Source organism: Neomonachus schauinslandi, chromosome 11, assembly GCF_002201575.2.
Source record: "Neomonachus schauinslandi chromosome 11, ASM220157v2, whole genome shotgun sequence".
In the NCBI taxonomy this organism is placed as follows: domain Eukaryota; kingdom Metazoa; phylum Chordata; class Mammalia; order Carnivora; family Phocidae; genus Neomonachus; species Neomonachus schauinslandi.
The window spans coordinates 52164910-52181840 of NC_058413.1; the positions used below are offsets into that span (position 1 = coordinate 52164910).

Here is a 16931-nt window from a genome sequence, read left to right on the forward strand (position 1 = left end):
TGACATTCTGCCTGGAAAGGAGATCGAAGGCTTCATGTATCTTGGATGTGATATTATCAGGCAGAAAGGCAGGTGGAAAGGATGTTTTAGCCTGAGGGGGACAATCTAACGGCATGGGAAGTAGTAGAAGGTCACTCTTGAAATAGTAGTTTCGGGCCACATTGTGGAGGATTTGACTGCCTAAGGATTTGGGTGTTATCCTGTATGCAGGGGACCATTAGAAGGTTGTAAGCAGGGGAATGACATGTTCAAGACTGTATGTTAGAGATACCATTCCAGTGCTCCTGGGAAGGATAGATTGGAGAGGGGATTGCTGAATGCAGGGAGATTTAACAAAGAGGTCATTGTAGTGAGCCAGGCAAGGGATAGCCAGGGCTCACATGGAAAGGAAAGAATGTATGCAACAGGTAGGTGAGGAATGAAAGAGAGATGTCAGGCATGGTCCTAAGTTTCTAAGTTAGACCACTAGGAGGTGCCTCTATCCAACATTGGAAATATAGGAGAAGATCAGGCTAAAATGGAACACACAACATACACTCTGGACTTGCAGATAGAGCACAGAGGGAGCTGGCTAGAGCTGAAGTGCTTGTGTTTGTGTTTCAGATGGTGACCCTCTTTCAGATGTGGGTTGTTCCCCTCTATTTCACAGTGAAGCTGCATTGGTGGAGGTTCCTAGTGATCTGGATCTTGTTCTCTGCTGTCACAGCTTTTGTCACCTTCCGAGCCACCCGAAAACCACTAGTACAGACAACCCCAAGGTGAGAGTTTAGGTAGTGGGGAAGAGCTAGGTTTCCTGAAGGGAACGGGTTGAAATGCATGGGATTGGGGTAGGTTTAGGCTGAAAAAGTTGTAATTTTTGTTTGCCAAAATTATTTGGCATGGGCCCCCACCAAAACAAGCTGATTGGGAGAACTACCCGCCCCCCCCATTCACAGATTAAAAACCCCAAAATATTTCCCTATAGCTTACCTTAGAGTTTATATCAAGGTCTATGTATATTTAAATCAACCAAATAAGTAAGCAAATTCTGGGGATCATTGTGGTCTCATTTTAAATGTTATTTTGTGAACCCTTTTCTGATCTCTAAATTAGGTTTTCTGTTATATTCTTTCATAGGCCCTATAGTTTTCCATCATAGAACATAACACAAAATCTTGAGTGTCTATCTCCCCCACTAAACTATAACTGTGAGATCAGGAACCACATGTATTTTGTTTGTCCCTGTATATCCAGGCCCTACCACAGGGCCTGGCACATAGTAGCCTACTCTGTGAATTTTTGTTGAATGAATGAATCTCAGCAAATTTGCAATTTTTCAACAAACAATACTTCTTTGGTCACAAAACAGCCCCTGCCTGTATTATTCTTTGTATTTTATCCAAATGCATTTCTAGCTTGATCCTCCCAACCAGCTTGTGAGGTCATTTCATATCTGTACTTGACAGAAAGAGATTTTCTCATTCATTCATTCATTCAACAAGCACCTGCTATGTGTCAGGCCCTGTGCTGAGCGCTGGGGATACAGAGCTGGATAAGACATGGTCCCTGCCCTCAAGGAATGCTCGGTTTAATGGAGGAGATGGACCAGAAAGCAGCTGTTTCAGTGCAGTTGGTAAGTGCTGTGAGAGACGTGTGTACAGGTCCAGGAGAGCCTAGCAGAGGAACTAGCCAGCCTCAAAGTTGTAACTATCAGAACCAAAGGCTTCCAAGTTGCAAGTTGCTCTTTTTCCCATGCATTTTATGTTCCGCTTTACTGTAAGGTTTTACTTTGGCCTTCTGAGTTTCCTTGTACATGGTAAAATTTATCTTCAAGGTGAAGTCGATGACTTGGAAGTTCCTCCCTGGCTGTGGTAGTTTACATTAAGGGCCATGATAGAAGATAGAGACTCTGGAGCCAGATGGATGTGGATTGGAAACTCCAGCCCTGCCACTTAATTACATGACCTGTATGGCTTCACCTTTCTGAGCCTTGAATTTTTTATTCCTAGAAATGTGACAATGATTGCTCCCTCATAAAGGGTGCTGTGAAGAAACGGTGTAAAAATATACTTTGTCAGTAAGTAACAACCAGTATCAACTTGTAGGTAAAGTGACTGAAAATGTGTCTATGACATGGGAGGTTTTTGATGATAATAACTAACATTTGATAGTGCTTTATAATTTCAAAGCACTTTCATAAACATCCATGCTTATTCATGTAGCATTTATTGAGCATCTATTATATACACCAGGAAATGGGCTCTGTACAATCCATTGAGGAAGGTATCATGGTTTCCTCATTTTACAAATAAGTAAACTTGTCTTAGAGTGATGATTTGATTTACCTGGGATTACCCAGCTAATAAAACTCATTTAATCCAGATTTTGCCTAAAATTCCACATCCTTTCCACTGTCTCACTCCTATCTGATGAGTGCAAACCCTGGATAATGGAGCTTTGTGTGGTTTCTGAGGGCAGGCACTACAAAATGTTTGGGGCCTTTCCCTTGCCTGAGAACCCATTACCACTTGCTTAGCCACAGCACGGAGGCATAGGGAGGGACCTTGAGCTTCCTCCCTGCGGCCCATCAAGGTTGGTGGTAACTTGGTCTCAGGAGCCAGACAGGCTTGACCTGTTTATTCAAGTGAATTCCTCAGTTTGCTCTCACCATCCTGGTTTCACACTGCTTTTCATTGAATTTGAGAGAGCATTGCTCCTCCTTCAAGAGCATTCTGTGAACCCCACCCCACCACCACCACCATCACACACATACATCCATTCAAAGGTATTCTTTGAGTACCTCTTTTCTTATCCCTTCTTCTCCAGAAAGAAAATCATTTCAGAAGCAAATTCATTAGACACCATTTCATTATAGGCCTGTAGATAGGAGCAAAGCAGTATTCAGGTTAACCATTCCCAGTAGGAAAAGCTTGGGGGTGCCTTGCTGGCTCAGTCGGAAGAGCATGCACCTCTTGATCTCAGGAGCTTGAACTCGTGAGTTCGAGCCCCATGTTGGGTATAATGATGACTTAAATAAATAAATATTAAAAAAAAAAAAGGGAAAAGCCCATAGCTGATTCTCTTTTTCATCTTCCCTTGAATTCTCTTTCCTGACAAGAACAGCTGGCCTTCCCCACCTCTTCCCATCTGAACATAGCTGTAGTTACTAGTTTTCACTTCCTTATCCAGCTAATCTGAATTTGAGAGGGCATAGCTGTCTGATGTCAGCTCTGCTTTTTGTTTGTTTGAAGCTGAAACCTTTTAGAAGGCTCCCTTTTCTTCCCTTGGTCTGGGACCAGGAAAATAGCACTAGCTCCCTGGTATGCAGGGGTATTTCTGCAATTAAGAGAGTGACCAGGTCTGTAACAGTAACTGAAGTTGCTTCGTAAGTCTTAGACAAATAACTTAATGTCCCCTTTGATGTAAGAATAAGAGATTCTGGTAATCCAGAGGCCCCTAGGCAAGTTTCCATGTCAGCTATGCTAATTTTCTCTCCTTTCTCCAGGTTGGTTTATAAGTGGTTCCTGTTGATCTATAAAATCAGCTATGCCACTGGCATTGTTGGCTACATGGCTGTCATGTTTACCCTCTTTGGTCTCAATTTATTATTCAAGTAAGTACTCTTTGCTTTTGTTTTTGTTTTTGTTTGGGGAGGAGGGGCTGGTAAGATGTACCTTTCCTCCACAAGCCAAGTCCTGAATATTAACAAGGGGGCCATGGCACCCAGAATAGGAGACTTGGGCTTTGGGGAATGGGAAGGTGGGCCCTCCATGATTTGTGCTGTCAAAGAGGAAGGGATGTCTGGATATAGAGTTAGAGTCCCATCAATGGTTATGTTTTCTAAGAACCTATATTTTAATGGAAAAGTATCACAACAGTAAGCATAATAATGATTATGGCCAGTTATCCATCACCCTATCAGAGTCATTTTCCTTGTCCATGCGTTCACTGTTTATTGCAATGACTCTACCTGAGTGGTCTTATGTTTAGGGAGACTAGGGGTTGGCAAACTGTCCCGTGGACCAAATTGGCCTTTGTCCTGTTTTTACAAGATAAAAAAAGCTTTTACTGGAACATCGTCACACTCATTTGTTTATGCATTGTTTATGCTGTTTTTGCAGTATAACAATAGCAGAGTTGAATATTTGTGGCAGGGACTATTTGGGCCACAAAACTCAAAATACAATCTGGCCCTTTCCACAAAAAGTTTGTCAGCCCCTGAACTAGACAGTCAGACTCATGTGACACAGTTGGCCATACCTGGCAACAAGTGCACCTGGAAGTGTACAGGGCAGGAAACAGAGTGGTGTCCGTAGGAGCCTTCAGAGCAGTTCCAGGGCTGAGATGTGAGGGGGTGAGACCACATAGATGGGTGGCCTGGAAGCTTTCCCCATCCTGGGAACACATCTAGTTTTAAGAATCTCCCAGTTCAGATGCACATGCGTCATGTTTAACACATTGTTGCTTTGTAACGTAGCTGGCATTCCGAAACCGTTTTTTAGAAAGTTAACCCGTGGACATTTAACTCCTGCTCCATTGTTGGGCACTTAGGGTGTTTTTCGATATTGTGCTATCACAGATAATATTAGCTTTGTTGCTTCTAAGGATACGTTACCAGGAGTCGGATTCTGACTATTGCTTCATATTGTCATAAAATTTCAAAAAGATTCCTATCGGGCGCCTGGGTGGCTCAGTCAGTTAAGTGTCTGCCTTCAGCTCGGGTCATGATCCCGGGGTCCTGGCATCAAGTCCCGTATCGGGCTCCCTGCTCAGCGGGGAGTCTGCTTCTCTCTCTCCCTCTACCCCTCCCCCCTGCTTGTGCTCTCTCTCTCATGCTCTCTCTCAAATAAATAATTAAAAAAAAAAAAAAAAAGATTAGTATCAGCGTACAGGTTCCCCTGCTCCCAGTTGAGGCAGAAGCCAAGAAAGCCAAGAAATCCTGGACTCTGAGACTGTAGGGTATAGTGAGTCAGCAGGACAGATGAGAATGGAAATGTGGTCTCCTGGCTGAGGTGATGGGGACTGTGGACTGTGGATCATGAGGAATCCTGAGCCTAGGTCCGGGCACTTGAAGCTAGAGATTTAGGATTCAGGTTTAAAGTCAGGACCACTGGCCTCTTTCCCAAATCTAGTGCACTGGAGGCAGGAGTCTCTTTGAAACTGAAAGGAGTAAGTCCTTACTTTATATAGTGAGAGCATACCCATGGAATTCTTTCTTCTAGGAAAAAGCATAAACAGTCTCCACAAAGGTTTATAGGAATTCATCAGTATAGAGTCTAGCAAGTCCCATCAAAGAAAGCCAAGATATTTCCAGATAGCTTCCTAATCTGTGTGGTTAAAAAAATAAAAATCCAGATTCTGCATTGCAGGGTGCCTGAGTGGCTCAGGTCTTGATCTCAGAGTTGTGAGTTCAAGCCCCACATTGGGCTCCATGCTGGGCATGGAGCCTATTTTAAAAAAAGAAAAAGGAAAAGAAAAAGATTCTGCATTGTATTAAAGATGGTTATTCTCTAATTACAGTTTGTTTTTACTTGCATAAGCTATACAAGGAGGAAGACAGAATTGAGAATCTTGACCATTTTTATGCTACTAATCGGGTTAATTGGTATAAGATTATGATGTCTAGTGGGTTAAATATTATAAGATTGATGAATACGCTCAACTTTTTAAGATAAATATAATTTACAACTTTAAGTAAACAGGTACAGTTCCTGGTACAAATTTTTGACCAAGGTTGTTTAATAAACATTCGAAGACTGAAGTTTGCAAATTATTGGTCCTTGGAATTATTAAAACAAGCCTCCTAATGTATAGGCAAGATCTTTGTCCTTAGTAAGTAGACTTGGACCCCCAATTTTTTTTTAAAGATTTTATTTATTTGAGAGAGAGAGCGAACATGAGTTGGGGGACAGAGGGAGAGGGAGAAGCAGACTCCATGCTGAGCAGGGAGCCCAATGTGGGGCTTAGTCCCAGGACTGTGAGATCATGACCTGAGCCAAAGGCAGACGCTTAACCAACTGAGCCACCCAGGCATCCCCCATTTTTTAAAATCTATTTATTTGAGAGAGCACGAGTGGGGGGCTTGGGGATGGGGCAGAGGGAGAGGGAGAGAGAGGAAGAATCATTAAGCAGACCCCCTGCTGAGCACAGAGCCCGATGCAGGGCTCGATACCAGGACCCCGAGATCATGACCTGGCCGCTTAACCGGCTGAGCCACCCAGGTGCCCCTGGACCGAAATTTAACTTTGATGACATGATACAGAATATGTATAGATACAGCTTAAAATTTTATGGTAACTGGTATGTATATATTTGCTAAGTGACTAATTTTATCTTTTATTTCTAAAGCTGTGGCTGGCAAACTTTTTCTGTAAAGAGCCAAATAATATTTTAGGCTTTGTGGACAAAAGGCAAAGTCTATAACAAGAGGGGATACTCTTTCTTTGCCTCACCTTGTTTGATGGATGGGCTCTCTCAGGTGGGAGGCATACTTTGTGCCCACTTGCCATCAGATGAGACATCCTCAGAAGGAGGGGCCTGACAAGGGGGTGTGTGACCACTGGGATCATTTTCACTTTCTGTTCCAGTGACAACCCAGATCTTGGTGTGCCCTTGCCCTGCCATTTCAACTTGGGCAGCTGGCTGGAGGTGAGGCAACTTGGTGAGTTGCCAACTTCCAGACTGAAATTCCACTGGTTGGTGTCCAGTGATTGCCAACAGTAGGTGCCAACCAGAGTGGGCATGGTTGCCAGTTGGTGGAGGCACGCATTGGGGACAGAGTGGGGAAGAGGGGTGGTAGGCAACACCCTGGCTTGATCTTTGTAGCTCACAGTGCTAGCCTGTTCAGATCGTGCCAACAGGCCATATAAAAAACAGGCTTAAGATCTGGTCTTATTTTGCCAACACTTGATTTAGCCGTTAAAGCTTCCAACTTTAGGTGCCTCCTTATGTGTCCCAGAGTAGTGATCCAAAGCAGTTGTGTCTTAGGGCAGGCCTTACAGGCCATGCTGCTTTCCTTACAGGATCAAACCAGAAGACGCCATGGACTTTGGCATTTCTCTCCTCTTTTATGGCCTCTATTATGGAGTTCTTGAGCGAGACTTTGCAGAAATGTGTGCAGACTACATGGCATCTACCATAGGGGTAAGTTCACCTGGGCTTTCACTACTGCCTCATGCCACTTCCAGAGAGGTCAGTATAGCATCACTGGCTTGATGGAAGAGCTAAGCCATAAAAAAATCCTTCAAGATATCAGTGGTATGTATGGAGATTTCTTCCTTAAAATTTGGGAAACCAGATCTCAGATGTACCCTGGAATTTTTAACTTTAGGGCCATTGTAGGAAAGAACCACTTTATCATTCAGGAAGTTAACATTCATTCAGTAGATAATATTTAAAGCCTCCTATGTGCCTGGGCACTGGGCTTGTGCTGGAATTACAAAGGTGTACATGGTCCTTGCCCAAATGGAGTTTACGCCCTAGTGACAGAGATGGGTATTAAAGTAATAAATACACAAATAAATATAAAATATAACTTTTATAAATACTATGAAGGAAAGGTTCACAGTGCTATGAACAAATGCAGTAATGGCATTTGACCTCATCTGGGGGCCTAGAGATGGCTTCCCCAAAGAAGTGACTGTTGAGCTGATGCGTAGGAGTTAACTAGACGAAGTGGGAAGTGATGTGGGCGGCAGATAGAGCAAACTGCATGTGTAGATAAGAGTCCTGTAGTGAGAGAAAGGGTGGCCATTTGGAGGAACTAAGGCTAGTGTGGTTGTAGGGCTGAGAATGTACTGGAAGTGTCTGGAGAAGTAGAGGATAGACTAGAAAAAAACCTTAAAGCCAAAGGAAAGATTGTGGTTTTTATGCTAAAAACCCTGGGAGGCTAAGATCGAAAATGACATCTTCAGATTTGTACTTTAAAAAGATCATTCTGGCTGCTGGATTGAAACAGATTGGAGAGGGGTCCACTGCTTAGAGTGGACCCCTGAAGACTAAGAGGCAGTTGTAGTAGTCTGGGCAAGATGAAGGTAGCTTGGGTTAGGGGACAGATGGTGCGAAGGGAGAGAGGCAAGCTATTTGAGAAGTATTTTGGAGGTACATTTGCTAGGACTTGGCTAGGACTTGAATATAGATTGGTTCTGAAGATTGAAGGAAAGAATTTGAAGGAAAGTACGTATCAAAGCTGACATGTTTAACTCGAGCCACTCCTTGGCTGGTATACTTTCACTGAGATAGGAAATGCTATAAGGTGGAGACCGGGGAGGGATTCTTCAAGCTCACAATATGGGTAAAGTAACAGCCAGGCTTTTTTTTTTTTTTTTTTTAAAATTTTTTTTTTTTGATTGAGACTGAGAGAGAGAGCATGAGAGGGGGGAGGGTCAGGAGGGTCAGAGGGAGAAGCAGACTCCCTGCCGAGCAGGGAGCCCGATGCGGGACTCGATCCAAGGACTCCAGGATCATGACCTGAGCCGAAGGCAGTCGCTTAACCAACTGAGCCACCCAGGCGCCCAATACTCCTATTTCTTTTTTTCAAAATGGAAATGTGTCTTTGTTGTTTTGCTGCTTATAAAAGTAATGCATGCTCTCTATAATTATGTGAACAACACAGAAGTACTCCTCAGTGTCAGCGCATTAGAAGACCCCACCCCAAGAAGGAGTATTTCCAAGTTCAACGAACGTTTCTCCAGTTCTGTGCTGAAATGTGTGTGGCTCTGTCTGATGCAAGAGGTCTGAAAGGCCTTCAGAAGTTCTTGCAACATGAGGTTTAGCAGTTTGGAGAGAAACCTTAGGAGAATGTCAGGGAAGTAGGTTCTCTTAGGGCAGCCAGATACCAGTCCTGGCTTTTAGGCAGCAGATACCAATGGAGACCAACTTCGAGGCACAGGAAAGGATTGGTGCTGACTTTGTATGAGGAGACTTGAACTTTGGAGAGTTCAAGGCAGTTTTGCAGGTGGGAAGATACTTGCTGTGTACATTTTTACAACAGTGCTACTGCGGTCTCATTTGTGCCATGGACTGGTAGGCTTTGGGCAGTTCAGGTTAAGCAGAATCCTCAGCCATCACCTTTGGTAACTTTCATCTAGTGCAGTTGTAGATCTAGGACTTTGTTTCCCAGTGTCATGGGACTATTTTTATGTCTTCTGTAATGGATTAAAAGGAAAACAAAATGTATTGGGTCGCTTTATGGATAGCCCATTAGATTCTTGTTTGAAAACTGTCTTGTGTTTTAGCCACATTTCATGGTCTCTTATCTATTGGTATAGACTTCAGCTTTTCCTTTAACCACTTCACTGCCCAGAAGAGATTTCCAGATACTCGATTGTCTGATTATTATCTTCATTTTCAACAACAACTTTTCTTGAAGTCTGCTTCTTTGGCATGCTCAGCTTTTCAAAATGATTCTTGCCAGTATCCTGCCCTTTACCCTCTTATAATTTCTTTTTCTTCTCATTCTGTTTTTAAGGGGCCACTTTTCTGATTTTCCCAGGCTGTTGCCAGTTTTATCTCGGTTATTATCAGCTGCCAATTTAAGTGTAGCCTTAATTCCCTCAGGTGGGTCATTAATAACCAATGTACAGACCCCACTTCAGTCCAAATGGAACTGAGCTCAGAATCGATCCACTAGTTAGCTTCTCCTGTAGGAGATGGAATCATTACATTGGCTTCCCAAAAATGGGATTTGAGCTGGACTTCTTTCCATGCTCTTGGGAAGGATTATTGGGTGTTCCATTGATTACAAATGATAATCCTTATTATGATAATTCCCTAATAATGATAAATTTCAGTATCACCAAGAGAGCTGGTGGGAGAATTTCTCATTAGGGTCGAGAGTGCCTCAGGCACCAGCTCTTGAACCCTCATATTCTCCTTTCTCCTTTGAGTTCTCAGCAGTTACCTCCAACACCTGATGCTCATTCTATAGATGAATCCACATACCTCCCTGTACCTCTTAGTAGCTAGCACAAGAACACAAGGATCAACAATCACATTGAACTTTATTAAAGGAAAATAGACATGAGTACTTGAATGAGGTTAATCTGACATAGCAGGGTACCTGCTTTCCCAGGCTTTCAGACCCTACCCCATCCAGCTCTCAGCCTACCTCTGTGTAGCAGGTGCTATCTTAGCATGCACCACCTCGAATCCACATCTAGACAACTTCTGTCCTCCAGACGTCTAGACCTAGAGCCTGTGTTCTGATAAAAGGATGCCTTTACCTCAGGCCAGCCTTCTGAATCCTGGTGTCTGAACAAGGATCCACCTCTTCCCTAGGTAACTGACATTGAGAATGCCTATCTCTTTCATAGGAGCTGCTCTGTCCAGCTCCTGTCCAACAGAATGTGACCTTGCTGACCCCAACTCTAACAGTTCGCTGTTTCCCCAGGCCCCCATTTCCGGGGCAGGGAGCAGGTCATAGGAACACTAGGATGGCTGTGACAGTACTGGATGAGTCACTAGGAGTTCATTCACTCATTCTTTCCCGCAGCAAACGTTGCGGAGATTTAGTGGCAGCTTTTCTGCTAGGGCTGAGGATGCCCACAGATTAGACTAGGCAGGGATGTCGAGGAAGGGACTCGCAACTCCATCTTGGGATAAAGGGATAGACTGCACTACCTTTATAGTTCTTTCGAACCTGAGAATTCCAGGACTCTCCTATTTCTGCCCCAGTCTTTGGTCAAGTGGGCTGTGGTCTGCCTAGGAACATATGGGTCTCTGAGCCACGGCAATCTGAATTTCAAGACCATCCCTGGCCTTGAAGCCAGAACCTGATCAGTGGTTTGGGGATGGTAGTTTGAGGAAGCCAGGACACTCCAGCCTTCCACGCATTTTTTAGCCAACTCATTCTTTCATTTATTCAAGCAACACTTACTTATCAACCTTTCACAGTGTGCTAGGTATGACCACGTGTAGGCTTTACTAGCTCCACCACTGCTCACTTCCAAGTAGCAGCCCTAGTAATTTTTTTTAAACTGTGATAAACCACACATAAAATTTACCATCTTAACCATTTTTAAACCTACAGTTCAGTGGCATTAAATACATCTGCATTGTCCTACAACCATCACCACATCCATCCATAAAACTCTTCATTTTGCAAAATAGAAGCTCTGTACCCCTTAAAATAATAACTCCACAGTCCCTTTCCCTACAGCCCCTGGAAACAACCATTCTGTTTTCTGCCTCTATAAATTTGACCACTGTAGGTACCTCATGTAAATGGACTCATGCAATATTTGTCCCTTGTGACCGGCTTATTTCACTCAGCATAATGTCCTCAAGGTCCACCCATGTTGTACCAGGTGCCAGAATTTCCTTCTTTTTTCAGGCTGAATAATATTCCATTGTATACCTCAATTTAAAAAGGGCTATAAATGGGGCGCCTAGGTGGCTCAGTCAGTTAAGTGCCTCTTGATCCTGGCTTGGGTCTTGATCTCAGGGTCATGAGTTCAAGCTCCGTGTTTGGGGGGGATGCTAAATAAATAATCTCTTTGTGCGTGTGTGTGTGTGTGTGCGCATGTAGCCTCTTAGAAAAAAGAATTCCATTGTGTGTAATATGCCACATTTTTAGTCCCAGGTGTTTTTCATAGTCTTTTGTACATTCTGTGATCATAGCTCCGATCCCAGAGAGTTATAGTTGATTTTGGAGCTGTTATTACCTACCAGGTGGGGAAGTAGGTCTGATTCATCCCTCGGTCCCCCTCCGAGAGTGGTTTGACCTACTAAGATCTGTGGTTAATTAATTTCAGGGTTCCTAAAATGAAATGAGGTTTACAGTTGTATTAACACACATTCTCCATTCCTTCTCATTATTTTACACGACTCTGTTTATTCTACACGACAGCTGTTTTGCCTCACATGGAGAAATTGTAATATGAACTAAAGTAACTCGTCTTGAGTCAGAGGAACCTTGGATGGTGTTTGTTTTTTTCTAGCTAGTCACTGTGAGGTCATAAGCTTGTGATAGCCAGTCATTATAGTTCCCATTCACACCCAAAGGTCATGTTGGAGTGGGCGTGGAAGACAGAGGATTGCAAAATAAGCCAGTTTTCTGGGGCTCTCCCCTCGGAGAGACCTGTTGGGCAGGCAGGGTAGTGGCACATTGTTTCTGCTCCATTGGGCCATGTGTCCTGCCTCACACTTTTCTTTATTCTTCTTTTTTTTTTTTTTAAAGATTTTTTATTTATTTTTATTTGACACAGAGATAGCATAAGCAGGGAGAGCGATAGGCAGGCAGAGGGAGAGGGAGAAGCAGGCCTCCCGCCGAGCAGGGAGCCCAATGCGGGGCTCGATCCCAGGACCCTGGGATCATGACCTGAACCGAAGGCAGCCACTTAACCGACTGAGCCACCCAGGCGCCCCACTTTTCTTTCTTCTAAGTAAGTTCCTGTGCCCCAGATAACCTTAGGACAGGACTAGCTGCCCATTCATCTGTTCTGAAGTAGTGGGAAGAGCTAGGGGGTTAGAGTCAGATGGACCTGGTTTTAAATTCTAATCCACTTTTAACTAGCTGTGAGCAATTTACTTTACCTCTCTGATCTTGTTTTCTCAGCTGTAATAATATTACCAGACATAAAGTGTTGTAAGGAACAAACGCGTAAGGTAAAGCACCCTGCAGAGTAGCCTGGCCCATGGCACTTAGTTGAGGATGACGATGGTAGCCAACATTTATCAAGTATACCTTCTGTACAGTACTTCTGTACTAGAAAGTTACATATTTTGGGGCGCCTGGGTGGCTCAGTCGTTAAGCATCTGCCTTCGGCTCAGGTCATGATCCCAGGGTCCTGGGATCGAGTCCCGCATCAGGCTCCCTGCTCGGCGGGAGGCCTGCTTCTCCCTCTCCCGCTCCCCCTGCTTGTGTTCCCTCTCTTGCTGTCTCTCTCTCTGTCAAATAAAATCTTTAAAAAAAAAAAAAAAAGTTACATATTTTATGTCTGTAATCACCCGGAGCACGGAGACCCTGTAGGATTTCTTTGTATCTTCATCATACCCAACACACAGAGGAAGACACAGAACAGACAAATCCTAAGTCACCAGCAGATGCCAGTTCTCTCTTGGATGCCGTCTGTTGTCTGAAGTCATCTCAGACCACTCTGTGACATGGAATCTCATCTACTATAACCCTGAGAAATGGGTGTTTTATTCCCTTTTTCAACAAGTTATTTCTGAAATCATCTGCTTGAACTGACCAGGCACCAGCTCTCTCTGACTTCCGGCAAGGCTCTCCTCCTCCTCCTGTGTCCTCACTGGTCGAGAGAGGGGGGCAGACTGGAGGAGCTCACAGGGCTTTCCTAGCGCACACATTCTCTGATGTGTGAAATGCAACTCCTCTTTATTTCCTGAGCCTCTGCTATGTGCAGGCTTCTGTGCTGGGGTTTTCTACTCACATATTTATACCCATCTTCTCCTTCCCTCCAGTTATGGTGGAGAAAATGTCCTTTCTTCCATCACAAGCCAGCCCTGCCTGCACTGTGGATTCCATACCCTCTTTCCTTTTTTTTTTTAAGATTTTATTTATTTATTTGAGAGAGAGAGAATGAGAGACAGAAAGCATGAGAGGGAGGAGGGTCAGAGGGAGAAGCAGACTCCCTGCCGAGCAGGGAGCCCGATGCGGGACTCGATCCTGGGACTCCAGGATCATGACCTGAGCCGAAGGCAGTCGCTTAACCAACTGAGCCACCCAGGCGCCCCTTTCCTTTTTTTAAAAAGATTTTATTTATTTATTTGATGGATAGAGACACAGCGAGAGAGGGAACACAAGCAGGGGGAGTGGGAAAGGGAGAAACAGGCCTCCCGCCGAGCAGGGGGCCTGATGTGGGGCTCTATCCCAGGACCCCGGGACCACGACCCGAGCCGAAGGTAGACGCTTAACGACTGAGCCACCCAGTCGCCCCTCCATACCCTCTTTCCTTCTCAGGGACCCATTATGCTATCGAAGTCCCTGTCTCATCTGTGACTTCAACTTTTCCCTCTCTGTCAGGCTGTTCGCCTTTTAAGCATTCTTTTTCAAAAACATTGAACTTTCTTTGACCCACTTTCTCCTCTAGCAACTGACCCATTTCCTGTCCTTCACAGCTAAACTTAGAAGAAAGCTCTGTCCCCTTTTGATCACCTTCTCCATACTCCTTAGCCTATTCTAATCTGGCTCGGTTCAAACCCTTCTTCTGAAATGGCTTTTACTCAAGTCACTAGTGGCTGTGTCACTAATTCTGACCTCAGCATTGGCTTTTGTGATGCTTCCCTGTTCTGCTTTAACTTCTGTCTCTTCTGCTAACTTGTCCTCCCCTTGAATGTTATTGTTTCTGTGAGTGCAGACCTAAGGCATCTTCTCTGCACTTCACCTAGGCATTCTCCTTTTCCTTTTCTGTGACTTTTTGGACCAGAACTTTTCTCAGCACCAGACCTTTAGTCTTCGGCTGTCTATTTAGCATCACCGGTCTGTCCACTTCTCTTGATTTTTACTACCATTAAATTAGCCCAGACCATCACCCTGGTCCAGGTCTCCAGCATCTCTTTATAAAGAATTGTCATTGTCCCTTAGCTAAGGTTCCTTTCAGTTTCTCAAGCACACCAGGTTCCTTTCTGCCTCAGGGCCTCTTCCCTCTTCTGCCTTTCTTCCTCTCCCTAACTCCCACTGCCCTTTACCTCTCAGCCTCAAATGTCACTCCCTCAAAGAAGCCTCCTTATGTGACCTCGGCTTAGTTAGGAACCCCTTTCTTTGCCCTTTACTGCCTTTGAAATAATTCTTATTTTAGCCTTTGAAGTTAGATCTTTTTTTTTTTTTTTTAAGATTTTATTTATTTATTTGACAGAGACAGAGATAGTGAGAGCAGGAACACAAGCAGGGGGAGTGGAGAGGGAGAAACAGGCTTCCTGCCGAGCAGGGAGCCCGATGTGGGACTCGATCCCAGGACCCTGGGATCATGACCCGAGCCGAAGGCAGACGCTTAACGACTGAGCCACCCAGGTGCCCCTGAAGTTAGTTCTTATTTTCTATAAATATTTATTTTTTTAATGTCATTCTCTTGTAGTTGTAGGTTCCGTGAGGAGAAAAGCCGGGTCTCTGTTCTTCCGGCAATATATCCCAAGGACCTAGTCCAGTGCCTGGTACTTTAGTAGGTGCCTAGTATATTTTGATGGAAGGAAGGAAGAGTTTGGGTGGCTTGCTCAAGTTCATCAAGATAGTAAGTGACAGAAGACTGCAGTTAGGTCTGTCTAATCCTGATAAATCGTAGGTCCCCCTTGAGCTTATTCTACGGAGGGATCCTGTTCTTGAGGTTAAACTGAAACCTGCCTCCCTGGATCTTACGCAGCTCAGCCTCAGTGCCTCCTGATACAATCTCCTCCTGTGTGATTTCTGCGAGGGGTGTGCTGGGCCTTCCTGGTTTGACAGCTTACCTGGTGGCTTTGTTGAAACATTGTGGGATTTGACCCTGCCTGCCTAGTGCCACATTAGTGTTGTGGGGAGAACGCCAGAAACTAGGAGCCTAACAGATGCTTTCCTGGACATCCCTCCTCCTGTCTTCACCTCATCCAGGTTCCCTTTCATCCTGCATCCTTTGCCTCTGTGTCCTGTGGGGAGAACTCTGGGGTGATTTGAGGTTAAGCTCTTCCTCAGCTCTCACACATCTCCTGAGTCAGAACGTTCCTATTTCTTTTATTGCCAATGCTGTGGGCCAGAGTGAGTGGCCATGTTTCTGTGCTACGTGATTATACAAGGAGGATTCAGTGCCGAGCTGGACCCAGACCTCTTGGTCTCTTGTCTCTCTGACAAGTTGATACGCTTAGAAATTCTAAGCCAGAACACCTTTCAGAGCCATACGCCTGTCAAGCTCTGGGGAAGTGTTTCTCAGAGGTTCCCCCCCCCCAGTACTAACATCCCGAGATTCCAGCTTTTGAAAGTTGCATAGTTAATGAAGTCCCACAGGTTTGGCCCTGCCCCCTGATTTAGCTTATCCTTTTCCACTGCCTTTTGTACTCTCGATAAATAAATCGGAACCGTTCAAGTAACTGGCTCTCAGCAAGCTAAGTAGCTGATGGTTCTACAGCTAACATTCAGCAGATGTTATGGGACACCTTGGATAGATTTTGGGTAGGGGTCAGAGGGTCTGGGTTTGGGTCCCTTACCTCTTTCCTCTTCTGGGCTTTGGTTTCCCAGCGTTAGGGCTGCTCTGGTGTTCTGTGGTAATACTCGAGCTCACCTTGAGCTATCTCAGACGGGTTTATAAGAAAGTGAGGTGGTGCACATGAAGGCAGGAAGCTCTGTATTCATGGATTCTTGGGGCAGTGTGGCATCTCTGCCTTCTACCCTTGAGGACTCTTGGAATCCAGTAGCGGTTCTGATGGCTGAGAGGCTGTTCCTCAGAAGGGCACCTTGGAGTAAGGGAAGCGTCCATGTTGAGCGGAAGTTCTGGCAGGCACCTGGTGTCACCCTCTCATACTCCCTGTCCCAGCACCTGGGTGCCCTCTCCTCTCTCACCCAGCCTCAGGGCTTTGGCTTTTTCAGAAGACAGGTGTTTGGAAACAGAAGAAAAAAGAGAGCAAACTCAAGTTTAAGGAAATGCAAAAAGTCTAGAGGCGGTATATCTACCTGACAGGTCCAGATGAGATTGTAGTAACAAATGCAGAAGGCTTTTTCACAATCCATTATAGAGTCTCGCAGAATGTTTAAAAGTTCTGGAGATTAGTTGCACAACAGTGTGACTATACTGAGCACTAATGAACTATACATTTAGAAGTAGTTAAGATGTATATTCTATATTATGTGTATAAGGCAAAGGAAAGAAAAAATAGGTCTTAGAAAATGTCAACAAATAAATTTCAAGTCTTTTCTCCTTGGGGTAGGGGGAAGATGCTATTTAGTTATGTAACAATAAACCACAAGGAAATTATGCAAAACTTGGAATTTCTTTTTGGAGCATGGAGTTGGTTATTTGTTGTAATTAACT

The 16931-nt window shown here is 44.5% G+C and overlaps 1 protein-coding gene across 2 annotated transcripts in view; it reads left to right on the plus strand.

Annotated features, from left to right (window-relative positions):
- The window catches only part of RNF121 (ring finger protein 121), an 83898-nt gene that overhangs the window by 60860 nt on the left and 6107 nt on the right, over nt 1-16931 (plus strand). For both annotated transcript variants that reach the window (XM_021704618.2, XM_021704619.2), the window contains 3 exons: nt 604-758; nt 3485-3592; nt 7002-7122. In XM_021704618.2, coding sequence (XP_021560293.1) covers nt 604-758; nt 3485-3592; nt 7002-7122 — 384 coding nt within the window. The remainder of the gene's footprint in view (nt 1-603; nt 759-3484; nt 3593-7001; nt 7123-16931) is intronic.